The 14,612-nt window shown below is 40.8% G+C and overlaps 1 protein-coding gene across 1 annotated transcript in view; it reads right to left on the bottom strand.

Moving 5' to 3' along the window:
* TENT2 (terminal nucleotidyltransferase 2) overlaps positions 1 to 13,146 on the bottom strand; it is a 17,566-nt gene extending 4,420 nt beyond the window's left edge. Inside the window, exons 1-12 of the mRNA XM_053447991.1 lie at positions 12,784 to 13,146; positions 11,206 to 11,337; positions 8,787 to 9,036; positions 8,046 to 8,160; positions 7,027 to 7,118; positions 6,409 to 6,475; positions 5,214 to 5,280; positions 4,660 to 4,736; positions 3,710 to 3,838; positions 2,685 to 2,728; positions 2,446 to 2,582; positions 376 to 467 (exon numbers count right to left, since the gene is read on the bottom strand). Of these exons, the coding sequence (XP_053303966.1) occupies positions 376 to 467; positions 2,446 to 2,582; positions 2,685 to 2,728; positions 3,710 to 3,838; positions 4,660 to 4,736; positions 5,214 to 5,280; positions 6,409 to 6,475; positions 7,027 to 7,118; positions 8,046 to 8,160; positions 8,787 to 9,036; positions 11,206 to 11,337; positions 12,784 to 12,953 (1,372 nt within the window). The 5' untranslated portion in view covers positions 12,954 to 13,146. The remainder of the gene's footprint in view (positions 1 to 375; positions 468 to 2,445; positions 2,583 to 2,684; positions 2,729 to 3,709; positions 3,839 to 4,659; positions 4,737 to 5,213; positions 5,281 to 6,408; positions 6,476 to 7,026; positions 7,119 to 8,045; positions 8,161 to 8,786; positions 9,037 to 11,205; positions 11,338 to 12,783) is intronic.
* Between the last annotated feature and the right edge of the window lie 1,466 nt (positions 13,147 to 14,612).

Genomic DNA, 14,612 nt, shown 5'->3' with positions numbered 1-14,612 from the left:
CTGCAAGGATGCCTCATGCTTCCTAAATATCAACAGTCCCTACAAAAACACATCAAAGCACCACGGTGCAACATCTGGGATAAAACAACGTCACCGATATTTAACATTTTGTTTATATTAACCCAGTCCATGAACTATAATGTAGCCAAAACTTTAAGCCACCTATGGCGACTCTCAATACGCAGAGTTTAAGCCACCACCATGTTTTGGGATTTTGAAGGGATTCATCAGCCAGTCGTATGTAGAATACCTTGAAGAATGGTTTCCACTAGTTGCCCATGCCGTTTTACTACAAAAGACTGGAACGCAGGGAGAATTCACGCTTAACGTCTCTTGTCTTATCAGAACAAATAGTTGCACATTGACAAAACCTACCTTCCACACAGATGTACTTGTTCCGCCATTCAATACCATCTGTTCGCGGAAGGGCTTTGGCTTCACGTACAGAGATCATCTTTTTGCTCCATCTAGTCACAAGAGAAATAACCCAATATGCTTTTTTTAATATTTTGTGTGAACACTTAAGTTAAGCACATAAACATCCAGACCGTTGTGTTCGTTCACTAGCCGGGTGTTTACAGGGGAGGTGAATATTTTATCTCACTGACTTCCTATACATTATGAAGAACCAGACAAGATAGGCAATGTAGTCAGAATAATAAAAAAAAAACCTTCCCTTTTTAAACTAGGCATTAAGCAAGGAATGTTCAGCCAGGGGCAGGGGGCAACCGTCCTCCAGAGTGCCCTGAATCTACTTTAAGTGAAGTGGGCAGATTCAGCCGCGCCAGGGCCGTCTTTAATGCGGGGCAAAAGCCAGCAGCACCCTGGGGAGGGCCAGCACACCGAGATGCCACTGCAGCCAAAAGACACGGCGGCTGCTTTAAAATCTTTAAGTGGCCGGCGTGCATGCACCATGCCGCTAAGTGCCTCAGTGAGGCTCTTCGTCCCGCCCCTTTGAAGGCGCGACGTGCCGCTTAAGGGGGCAGAGTCACAAGGAACAGTTCTTTGTGACAGGGAGAAGAGCACATCGGAGCAGAGCAGTCTGCAGGGAAGGCTGCAAAAAAGTATAAAAAAAATAAAAAAATAGTTGGGTTGATGGGTGTAAGGAGACCCCATATTTTTAATGCTTTGTGTAGATAAACCCGGTCCTGGTGTCTGTATATTTGGGCGTCGGTGTGGCAGAGCCTGTCCTGGTGTGTGTGTGTTTGGGTGTCGGAATGGCAGAGCCTGCCCTGGTGTGTGTGTGTGTGTTGCAGAGCCTGCCCTGGTGTGTATTTGACCATCTGTTTCCTGGCACTTTAATTTCTGTAAGAATAAATTGAACAAGTTACATTTTTAGTTAAGAGATATAACCTCCTCTTGAATTTGTAGTCACTTCAGAGGACAAAACCGTCCAGGCTCAGAAATCAGTGAGAGGAAAAGTAAGGGTTTTGTGTTATTTACTCTATTTTAATCTGCATATTTTATTAAAAAGGATTAGTGGCACTAAATTGTGTCTTCAAGCATCCCATGTATGATGACTTCTTTTTAGTGTACTGATGTACTCCCAAATACCATCACATTACAATCAGGAAAAGATGGGCATGGGTGGTGGGCCGATTCAGTGGCGTAACGGGGCACTTGACTAGACTTTCCCCCTAGGCCTTAGGCTGCCAGCCCTCCCCTGTGTTCAGCCATTGTAGCATGGGGGCCTCTGCATGGTTTCACCTTTTATAAGGTGAAGTTAAGGTCTAAACTCCCACCAGTTCCTTAATAAGCACAACCAGAATCCTCCTTCTCCCTGTAACGGAGACAAAGGGAAATGTTGCCCAATCCGTACTGGCTCTCTGGCCTCTATTCATTAAACATAGTATTCAACCCCTTCACGATCAATGACGTGTCATGCAAAACAGTAAGTTAACGATCAATGACGTGTCTGCCATGTCATGGCATTAAATAAGCAATCTAAGATTGATTTCTTCACTTAAACTGTGTTGCTGTAATGCCTCGAGGTTGAGGCATTTAGTTTCACCAAAATTTACTGCAGGGGCCCTGGGTGACCCCTCCCCGGGGCATTAACATCCACCATATAATTTTTTTTTTTTTTTTTTTTATAGGAAATTAGATATGATCAACAAATGGTGAAAACATCCCTTCTTGTTCTGAAAAACAATATACCTTATATGGATTCAGTAAATGAGAAAGAAGAAAATTAACACTAAACATAAGCAAAGCAATAGTGTTAAAGCCTTGGTCACAAATGGTACAAAAATAAACAGCCTGGACCTTAAGGGGTTAATTATGGAGCAGGCAAAAGTTAGATGCATGGGCCACAGTACATACAAAAATGGTCTGAACAAAATTTCCTACATAGTACATAACTTTAGCTGAATAGATTAGCCAAATAGTATCAATTGAGCTGTAGGGGTTATATCAGGACATGGAGTACACAGATAAATCACTTACTCAAATTCTATAGCAAAATATCTGAGAAAACCCACAAGAAGGTCCCCGAGGCAAGCCCCATTTTTGGAGATGTACTGAGGAACATTGCGAGGTGCTTGATGAACAAGGTGCAACTGCATAGTAGGATTAAAATATTCCTGACAGGAAAAAGAAAAAGTAAAATCATGATGAGACATAAAAAAAAGCTGCACAATGATTCTGTTATGAAAAGTAACATCAATGTATAAAGTAGTACTTACCGGGTATTTTTTCTGAAGACATGGAAGAATGGGTTCAGGTAGGGCTGTAAAAACACAAAGGATAGCCCTAATTAGAATCATTGACCATAAGTTAAAAACCTAAGTTTTACACTAAAGAATAAGGGTATCCTGAACATAAGAAAAAGGGAGGTTTGAGGTTTTAAAGCAGGTGGGACAAACTATGTTTTTAACATTCAGAACAAAATTACATGAATTAAAACAGTACTCGTACGACGCAATAACACAACGTCACAATCAATACATGCAGTGACACCCATTATCAAAATATAGGGTTTCTCACTTATATATTATATAATATTAGGGTCCAATAGTGCTTTAACGTGGCCTCATGTGCGACTCCTAGAAAGCTAGAGGGACAACTTGAACACTGAGGGAAAGTAGGTGCTCATTCCTATGGTAATCAGATCACAAAAACCTTTAAGGCTTTGATGCAAAACGATATATGCAAACGGACAGTAAATGCATATACAGATCATTGAAAACGGAGTTCAGACATTATTGTAGGAGGATATTTCTGTAGCGATTTGTGCGAATATAAAGACAGACAAGGAAAAAAAAAAAAAAAAGTAAATGTTCGTCAGGCAGACGTTTTAATCATAATGGCATGGTTTTAGCCGACAATACTGCTGCGGTAATACAAGGTAACATAGACCTATGCAGAGATTTCCTCCCCGTCACTTTAGCCCACTCCCTATTCCCTTGCGGGCTTTCCACAAAGCCCTTTACATTCAATATATGGTTAATCATGCAAACAGTGTCTTTCTTCACTAATCATGACTCTTCTGCAGAGTCTGTAGCAGCTGTGAGTAACCGTCAGGCCCACAGGGGGAAAAAAGGAGCTTTACATCATATTCAGCCCCCACAAGTCAAGAAGCAGAGCGCTCTGTACAAGCAGACACTTAGAACAGCTTTACAAAGGACAGATGAACTTGTATGCACCGATCTGTGGATCACGACAAGATAGACACAAATGTGTAGTATGAGCACAGACAGGAATCACTTACTTTGTAAATAGTGCAAAACCATTAAAACAAGACTGTAGCTGCTGAGAGTGCCGCGACTGGCATCATTTATTCCATGATGACCTGCCCACTTCTTGACAACCAGAACCATAGGGCGAACGCGGTTCTCCACTGTGAAAAGACAAAAAAAAGAGACGTTAGTTTTATGCTTTAAATAGCTGTATTACCCCAACAGAAAATGGAGTCTTTACTCAAAGTTGTAAAGTTACCAATGCATTCAACACCTGAGATCCCTTCTTCAAACAGCAAACAGAAGCAGATTTAAACATAAGCAACAATAAAATGTATTCATGTAAATCCAGGCCGTGTCCCCTCTTTCATTTAGTTTTAGCATAGATGCATAATGACTGCATTATTGAGACAAGACAAGAGTCATTCCACTCAACCCATCACACCCTTATTTCATTTGAGACCAAAAAAAAGCTGTTATAATTTATAGATATCCTTTTTTTATTGAACTTTTTACATCCACCCATCTACTGTATTTCACAGGAATTATATTGATTTACTCCCCCCTAACAACAATCTGCAGACTACTATAAATGCAGCCGGCAGGGTGTTGGTAGTAAATTAAACTGTAATGCAACCATTTGCTCTAAGGGATACTTAATGTATAAATAGCCAACACAATCCACAGCCCTATTACAATAGCAGAGAGTGAAGATTAACTATTTATTCAGACATACTGGAACAGAGCAGGCCTTGCTATTGGGGACAACTTACAACAGCAAGCCAAGAATGAAGTCCAATACAAACCAACAAGGCACCTACATACTGTAAAAAATATTAAGTCTTTGGTCATGATCTTGCAGCAGATTGGATGTCAGCAAATACTTCATGTATATCACCCAAGTATATCACTGTACAATGAGTAACCCAGCTATAGATCTGATACTACAAGGTGCACAGAAGATTTATAGAAAAAGACTTACTGTGTGCATAGGTTCTGAGGAGGAACGTGTTTCTGATCCCTACAACATTGTTTACATTCAAGTCAAACTCCACACCACTAAAAAGAAGACAAAGACATTAGAAAACAAGAAAGCTTATAAAAATAATGCCATTGTGGACCTGTCACGCTCAAGATTTTTTTTTTATTTTCAAAGCAATTCTTTACTTAAAAAAAAATGTAGGAGTTAATTTATTTTTATTTATTTTTTAAACGTTTTTATTAGCACATAAAATAGCACCAATTAACTGGACGTTTAAGTGGTAACAACTAGATAATTAGTGAAGATTTTACAAAACTCCCAAACAATTCATATTTTAGTAAAAGCAAGTACTTCCATTTTGCGTATATAAACAGAATACATTGATTATATTTGGATTAATGAACAAACAGGTTTGCGATAATCATTTATTAAGGTACTGGTGTGAAAACTAATCTAACTAAATTAGTATTAGATGAAAACGTACGCATACATGAATGATATTACACACACAATGAAGATGCACGTGCAGAAAAAAAAGGAAATTCCACACTTACCTCACTTTATCCCTGAACTTCACTATTGGCACTTTAGCTCTAATTAGCTGAGGTCTCTCGATATAAGCTGCAAAACAACCAACAGGAGTGAACATACAATGAACAGTCAAACATGTAGGACAACAAAAAGCACCGGAAGTTGTATTGCGTAGACGTCCCCCGCCGGCCACGCAAGACACCCGGGAGTCTGCTCCGGTAAGTCGGGGGGGGGGTCAGAGGAGGACAGTGGCAGCATATCTCGGGGGGGGGGCAGAGGAGGACAGTGGTAGCATATCTCGGGGGGGGCAGAGGAGGACAGTGGTAGCATATCTCGGGGGGGGCAGAGGAGGACAGTGGTAGCATATCTCGGGGAGGGAGGGCAGTGGTAGCATATCTCGGGGAGGGAGGACAGTGGCAGCATATCTCGGGGAGGGAGGACAGTGGCAGCATATCTCGGGGAGGGAGGACAGAGTGGCAGCATGTTTGTTTGGTGCTTTTTTTCTTTAAAAACGGGGGCGGCCTATATCCGAGCCAATACGGTATATATATATACATATCTCCAGAAATGCATTTTAACCCCCTATATGCCACTCAGCCCCATGATATGCCTTTTAACCCCCTATATGCCCCTCTGCCCCATGATATGCCTTTTAACCCCCTATATGCCAGAGTGGCATATAGGGGTATAAGGCATATCATGGGGCAGAGGGGCATATAGGGGGTTAAAAGGCATATCATGGGGCACAGTGGCATATGGAGAGTATAAGACATTTCTGGAGGCAGAGTGGCATATAGAGGGTTAAAAGGCACATCATGGGGCAGAGTGGCAAATAGGGGGGTATAAGGCATTTCTGGGGGCAGAGTGGCAAGCCTGGGGCAGATGTGCATAACTGGGGGGGCAGGTTGGCAAATAAAAGGAAATAAAAAATATATTTTTCTCAATCATTTATTAAATATGAAAATTAGTTTACATGAATTAATATTTACTAGTAAAACTTTTTTCCTATAGGGTAGTCTTATATTCAGGCTTTTTGGTTTTTTCCTAAATTAATATTTTGATTTTGGGGGGTCGTCTTATAATCGAGCAAATACGGTAATATAAAACTATACAAAAAGGGACTTTGGTAACACTACACAGATAAGTGCAATCAAAGGCTGAGCCACTTTAATCTAATCGTCTATACAGTGGGGAACATGAACATAACCTGATACTTACAAAGTCTAGTGTAGAAATGTTTTTGGAGTAAGCTGAGTATATGTCTTGCTTCAGTTTTCTGATTGATCTGTAGGGTAAAAAAAAATAAAAAATAAAATAAAAAACCACAGCTATAAGGAAAAAGACATTAAATGTAGGACAAACAAAATGTGCTAAAATCATAATCGTGGCAATGCATAATCGGTCTAAATATACTAATATTCTATGTATAGAATTACTTTATAGTCTTGCCTTGATAATTATGTCAAAAAAAAGATGAGCAAATACTGATTGACGTGCCAATGTTATTTTTTTCCTTTCCTTTAAATCACAATCTCATATATTCAAAGGGTTTTAAATTTTCACAAGCTACAAAAATGCAAATTGTGTCTGTGATTTTGTCTTAAACAGATTTGGAGCGCAGAAAACTTAGTGGGGCTTTCAGGCCTATTATTTAGGGACCAATAAGGCAAAATGCAGCCTTACACGTAAAAATAAAAATCAAATCCTGCCCTGACTGTTCATTTAAAAACAGCAACAATTAATTCAAACAATTACATTGTTCTGGGTTTAATACAATGTCAGTAAGCAGGACGTTGTTTTTGTAATGTTCTACCATATAATAATTAAATTACTTACAGGCTCTTCTTTCATAACCAAACACAAATCTGCATCACTGCTCCTTGTGCCAAATCCATTAAGTGACGAACCAACCAGGTAAAGCCTGCTCTCTACACAAAAAAAGAACAGTCATTAGAAACAACAAAACTGCTTTGATAAATAGAAGGTATGCAGACACACTGAAAATAAACAAAATTAACAAAAAATGCACCTCCCCCAACACATTAATAAGGTTTTGGTAGCAGTATAAACTGCTTTGTGTGTCCACTATGTAGGAGGCGAGAGTAGGTTCTCACCCTATTGAGAGTGTGCCTTGACGTGGCGGGTGAGCTTAATTATGCTTTGGCCAATTCATATAACCAAAACCTCTCATTTATATTATGTTTACATATTTGTTGCCAACTTTATTAGGGTAAGAAGCGCAGACAGTTTTTGTTTTTTGTATACACTGTACAGCCAATACACTGTTTCTTGCTGCATGCTTACACCTTTTTGGTAGGCCTCGTATTACACATTTGTATTATTTGAGCCTGAGACTAGCTTAGCGCACCGACATTTTTTCTTTTCCCTGTTTGCACATATTTGAGGTTGTTGGCTCCTCATCAGTCTGGTTGCAGCTTGCTGTCCAGGGGTTAATGGGGAGGAGGTTTAATTGCACCTCCCCCAACACATTAATAAGGTTTTGGTAGCAGTATAAACTGCTTTGTGTGCCCACTATGTAGGAGGTGAGAGTAGGTTCTCACCCTATTGAGAGTGTGCCTTGACGTGGCGGGTGAGCTTAATTATGCTTTGGCCAATTCATATAACCAAAACCTCTCATTTATATTATGTTTACATATTTGTTGCCAACTTTATTAGGGTAAGAAGCGCAGACAGTTTTTGTTTTTTGTATACACTGTACAGCCAATACACTGTTTCTTGCTGCATACTTACACCTGTTTGGTAGGCCTCGTATTACACATTTGTATTATTTGAGCCTGTGACTAGCTTAGCGCACCGACATTTTTTCTTTTCCCTATAAACAAAATGAAACTTACGGGGAAATATCTGCTGAATTTCCCTCTGGAGCTCTGCTCGGCAGACATCTTTCTTTTTCAAGTCGATGATCTGCTGTTGACACGCTTGAAACAACTCCAAAATCTGCTGGCTCAGCTGTAACGTGACCAAACACACATGCGCATTTTTAAATCGGATACATCTTTTATGAGCTAGAGAACGGTAATCTACTTCTGAACGTTCAAGAATATAAACTTGTTTCGGTTAGCCTTACTCCATCAGTTCTAGTTTTGTCGTAGCATTTGAATACACGTATTGTAAGAAGCACTTCGTAAATTGTTGGCACTGTATAAATAAAAGCTATGGTGTATACCGCAAAATCTTCCTCGGTTCTCCATGATAGAAACGTGTTGCCAGTGATTGGCTGCTTAAGCTGACAGCGGCAGTAACCACTTCCAATGAAATCAATAGGAGTATGTGCAGTCACCGGTAGATTGTTTAAGCAGCCAATCAGCGGCAAGAAAAGTGCTCCCAATGAAATCAAAAGCCAGCATTGGAGCCGGCTGGTGGGGAGCACTTCACGCGCATGGAGATTCATTTGGCCGAATCAGTCTGCTGCAGGGCGAATGGATTTGGGGCATTCTGCAGAATTGCCTCATCCATTTGAAAATCGGACAGCACAAACATTTTGCGGGATCGCACAGCCGTCATGTTCATTAAAGTGGATATGATGGCTGGAGTGTCCCTTTTTTGCATAAAACCAAGTCATAAGAATTTTTTACCTTGTCTTTAGCAACAGGCAAAGCAGCTTCCATATGGTCAAACAACCAAGAGTCTCCTGAATGTACGACGCTCCCATTAATGTCGGGGGGAGGGGATTGCAGCAGCGGCAACGGAACTGAACCCGGAAATGAATATCTGAGGTCATCTCTTAAAGGCACGGACTGGTGAACTGCGGGCGAAGATTGCTGGGGCGAATGAAAACGTTGCCTTTTGACATCGTAAGGAACATTTCCCTCGTCGCTTCTTCGCCTGAAAAAAAGCAAACACTTTCTTTCCAGTCTGTTGTGTTAAAAGAGCCACCACCAAACGCTGCATTTAAAAGGCTGAAAGGGTGTATTTAGAAACAGGACAGCAACTCATTCTATGAAATGCTACAGAGACCTTTGCATTTTCGTAAAAAAAAAAATGTAACTGTACACTGAATATAAAATAGAATATAAAAATTCCAATAGTAACCTAGGAAAAGTGCGCAAAATAAACACTTCACTGTGAGAAAAAGAATTAAACCGTAAGAAAGCTTACCGTAAAAATGACTCAATATGCAGAATCTGTCTAAGTAAAAATCGTAATCTGGGCAAAAAAGAACCCATATTCACTGTGCAGGTCTTTACAATGCATCAAGAGAAGCTTACTCGAATACCTGAATTTATACACATTTCACTTGTTTTTTTTTTAAACTAAATTCTTTTTGTGTCATAAGTGTTAGGTTGCAAAATAGCCATGTTTAAATTGGACAGAACTAAGACACATGTTCGTGGTTAAGACACAACCATGTTATTGAGCATACAGTCATAACCAAGTACCATGTTACTCAAATTTATATGGAACATTAGGATTTTATTTTACTTTTTTGAGGATATATCGGTATCTTTGAACAAAAAGCCTCGTGGTTGCATGACAAGCTGTATGACGAACATTAAATAGCTTATTTCAGTTTTAGATGAGCCAGAAATGTTCTACTGAATGAGACAAGCTTGGTCGTAATAGCATCCTCCTTAGTGTGAGTGAGCGCTAGCCAGTACAGGCACTCACATCTCGGTGCTGCACATGCTAATCACAATCTCATCAGCTCTGTTGTGGCTGAAGAACAGGAACGGCTAAACACACAATATAAACATGATAATGCGTTCTAATATGTAACGGAGACAGTCAAACACCACTCGGGTTTTATGGTATAAGCGTGCCGTATCAGAACCCTGCTGAATCGATAGATCTGCACATCACTAAGACGGTACAGTATACATGATGTTAGGAAGTGGACCGGATTTTGCCACACAGTCTATCTGATTGCAATCAGCCATGCTCTTGGTTTTGGATCTGACTTTGGGTTTTACATTTACTGGGAGCATCTTCAAAAGCCATCTTGGCTCTATAGATAATCATAACAGTCCCGCAGAGACATGGCTTTGGATAACAGATGTATTCTCTAAGGAGGCAAATGACACAGCGGTTACAGATGAGCCCCTTTGTATCTGTTTACTGCTCCAGGTAAAAAAAAAAAAAGGTTGCCGCTAAGGCTTCTTCCTAATCGCGCAAGTTAACAGGTAAAGATTGTAATCTTGTAAGAACACAGCTCACTCCTTCTGTGCTAGGATGTGTTACAGTGCGTTAATGTTACGGTCTAGTTTAACTCTCCCATATTATAATAGCACTCCTGGTGTCTATATACTCTTACTTTTAACATTATATTACATAGAAAGTAAAACAGAAATATGAACATTAATCTCTGACTGTATATAAGTGCGCAAAAACTTAGCAAAAAGCAGCCGGCTAAGTAAGAGACATGTATAAAGCTCGTCAAATGCACGGTAAATGTAAAACATACAGGACTGCAGTGACTTTATGTAAAATTAGGGTTATTAATTAAGGCCTTGGCTCCTGGAAAAGGTACTGCTGGAATCTAACGTTCACAGGTATTTAAAGAGTGAATTACAAACATCCTAAAATATTAGGTGTAATTCATAAGGAAACAAATTAAAGTCTAAAAATAATAAAGCATAAGCGTTATCTGGGGTGTTCTCATGGCAGCGCTGCACAGGGATACGTGTCCTTATCTAGGCGAGGAGATCGTCCACAAGGAATTGATGTCATTAGAGACGTCTTAACGACGATACCCTACAGTTCGCTAAGGCGGCTCTCGCAGCATCTTTACGATTTTGTTATATTTGCATAATCTAGATATTAAAAATCCTGCTATGATGAATACATTTACAGTATAAGGCAGAGGCATTAAACTTTTTCCTGCCCAAAAAGCACACTTGGGGGGTTATGTGCAATAAACACGTCTGGTGAAATTACCATGGAAACCAGCAAACCTTAAACCATTTTAAGTCTTTATCCATAATCCCCCAATCGTGCTTCATGAAGTTCACTTATGGAAAATGATGGATTATAAGAACAAATAAAAGCAAAACTCACTTCCGGTTCTGGAACGTGGAAGACGAAGAGCCGGGGCTGGCCAAAGGACCGCGGTTCCCATAGGGCCATGATGGCTGCGATGGCATCGGGGGCAGAGGCAAGACATTGCCACTCATCAGCATTCTGGAAAGACTAAGATATTAAAGTGTTACTAAAATGTAAAGATACATCTGTATAACACGCACGAGGGCAAACATGGTATCAATCTGCGTAACCACACATGTTCAGAGACACAAGAAAGCAGGAGTCTTAACAGACACTTCAGTAACATACTGAACACACATACACATACACACATATACATATATATATATATACACACACACACACACACACACTTTCTTCCAGGAAACGCCGGCCAAAATAAAATTAGACTCCGAACTGGAAACCGGCTTACAGGATCTAACATAATGTTTGTAAAAGTGCTTTGTTCCACTGATTGCCGGTGTTCTGAATTAACGAGTGGAGGATGGTGTAAGTGTGAATTAGCGAGAGATACAAGAATATCGGTAGAAGAGGCAAAATTATTGAAATCCACCAAAATCTTTGATGCACGCGTTAAGAAACGGAATGAATAATTATCTGTTTAAGAAAGTTAGATAATACACCGGTATAGGTAGCGCCGCATAATACACAAGGACCAAGTTATGGTACGTATAGAATATACGCAGCAGATAGCAACGCCAAGTAAAGCTGGTGATTTTATAAACACACTGAGGATCAACTTTTTTTTTTTTCTGTAAGTGTTCCCTTTAATACATGTTTGAATTTACAGGAAAGTTGAGCAAAATGTAACATGGATGATAATCTGTCACCGACGACATTACTGTCGTGCAATCAGGGTTATGTACGGCTCCCAATACATGTGTGTGCGGCAAGTGAGATCGCTGCTGTGTGATGTACTTTATAGAGGGTACTTCCAAAGCAAACTGCAAGGACCGCTCATCACACATCAAAATTCTCCCTTTTGGTAACAAGCACGGCCCTTTTTACTTTGCAAAGGTGATTTATAAGTGAAAGGGTCTCCCAGCAGGGGGCTGCTGCTCGATATCGCTCCATATACATGCAGATCAGGTGCTCCAGCTACACACTACATGAGATTATCAATATCATATAAATAAAAGATAATAATAATATCCAGCCGTCAGCCACGCTTAGGTCATCAGGCGGCCGCTGGCCACAGAGTGCCCGGACCCCTGTGCTTTGAGGCATATACAGTGGGGGAATCTATATATGGGATAGACAGATATCCTGAATCTAAGACTATAGACTGATGAAGGTCTGAGTCTTTACATATATGGGCAGACGAGATGGCCGAATGGTTCTTATCTGCTGTTAAATTCTGGGTCCTCTGAGCCAAACTGCATCTCCAGCATCCCTCACGTACACAGCAACACGACCACTACGAAACGAAACTTTTTTTCTTATACGAATGCAGAAAACCAGCTTGCCCGACTAGTTGCTCCTCTGCTACGTGAAGCCCCCAGTTATCGGCTACACGTATAGGAGGTGCTGCTGCGTGTCGTTTGAGGACTTACCCCCCCCCTTCGTGAGAGACGCCGGAACCCCGACACTCACTTGGCATTTTTCTGGAAGTTGATGTGCGCGTGCAGCAGCTGCTCCGGGTTCAGCAATTCCGGTGCAAGGTTTATGGGCAGCTTGCCATACAGGTTCCCGGCCTGGTGCTGCGGGTGACCTGGAGGCAGCGGTAGCGGTGTGCGGCCCAGGCTGGGGGAGTTAGGGAACATGCTCCTCCCGGCTGGGGCCGCACATCAGCCTGGAGATGCCAGGCCTAACCCGGCAACCTGTTTACAGGGCGCGGTGTAAATAAAACGCCTGGAACTGCAGCTCACGCAACGACCAAACGACTCCTGAGGAAATGGCTGCCGCCAGCTGAGCCGTGAGATTCGGGTGCCCAATGACGCCAGGCGACTCGAACTCTTCCGGGGGAGCGGGCCAAGATCGGCTGCTGCCATAGTTACCATTTCGTGACGCAGACCAATCAGCGCAGTCGGAGGTCACTGCGCCCCCTGCTGTAATAATTTCATACCGTGTAGCCGCTTCTGAAGAGCGCAACCTGCTGTTAGATTCGGGACAGCACACCCATAATGTCCTACAACTGTTCTAGATAAATATTTTTACAGGTATTTTCCCACCGTATCATAAACTATTCATATATTTTTTTTAAATCTATTTTATGTTCTCGTGGGGTTCATTTTTTCTTCATAGCTTGTAGCCTTACTACATTTTTAACTGCCTTTGGTTCTTATTTTTTTTAATCAGTGTAATTGTTTTAGAGATATAATTATATAAACCTTTTCCTTCAGGAAAAAAAGTCTTGAGGAGTTAAAATGTTCACTGAATTGTGAGAACAAGCTTTTGAAATACTACATCAGACTTTCTAGACATCGGCCCTACCAGGGGTTGACTGGCCATCTGGCACACTAGGCAAATGCCCACTGGGCCACTGTCCGACAGTCCCCCATATTAACCCGATCAGCGGCACTTACGTCACAGGGTGCGGCCACTGGCCTTAAAGTGCCCAGACATCTATCTATCTATCTATCTATCTATCTATCTATCTATCTATCTATCTATCTATCATCTATCTATCTATCTATTGTGTGTATAGTGAGCCAATTGTGAAATTTCAAATGTATATTATTTTTATAGCATTAAAGTGGCATTAAACGTTGAAGCGACCTGGTAGTTTCCCTACGCACTGCCAATGGTAGGGGTCCATCAGTGCTTTATGGACACTGCCGGTGCCGGTGTTGAAGATAGTGAGCAGGCAGCGGGTACATAAAAGATTATTGTGCAAACTTTACTTATATAAGTTTGCTTGATATTTTTCTTAAGGGTGAAAACTAAAGTCACTTTGTGGCCAATGAAAACTATGTTGTAATTACTATCCCTACATACTTCATTAAATCGATCACAAAACCAGCAAGTGTGAACGGTCCATGAAATAGTGCACCTATCGATCACTGTTAGTCGCCGACACCATTTTAAATGCGTTTCTGGTCAAAAGACGTGTTTTTAACAATAGGAGTCTCAGCTTTGACCTTGAATTTTTAGGAAAAGCCAAAAACGTTTGCTGATCCAAATGAGGTCAATTTATTTGATTGATATATTACCCACAAAGTTGATGAGGAGCTTAAGAAACTTTCGCAGTGTGAAATAAGTGTGCATTTTTCTGGAGCTGCGTTCAGTAAGACGTTTCCTAAATCTCAAGGTTACATGGTTTCTACTTACTGTCAATTTAGGTTGATCATTGAAGCCGTATTTTCTTAAATTGTTCCCTGATTTACTTTGGTTGTTCACTACATGCTTCGTCAATGTGTGGCTAAGATAAGACACAGGGAGACTATATTTCCCCCCGAGAGAACACATTTCTGTTGCTTTTA

The sequence above is a fragment of the Spea bombifrons genome, chromosome 1 (genome assembly GCF_027358695.1).
Source record: "Spea bombifrons isolate aSpeBom1 chromosome 1, aSpeBom1.2.pri, whole genome shotgun sequence".
NCBI lineage: Eukaryota > Metazoa > Chordata > Amphibia > Anura > Pelobatidae > Spea > Spea bombifrons.
Note: the sequence above shows the minus strand (reverse complement) of the source record. Positions and strands in the feature narration are given on the sequence as shown.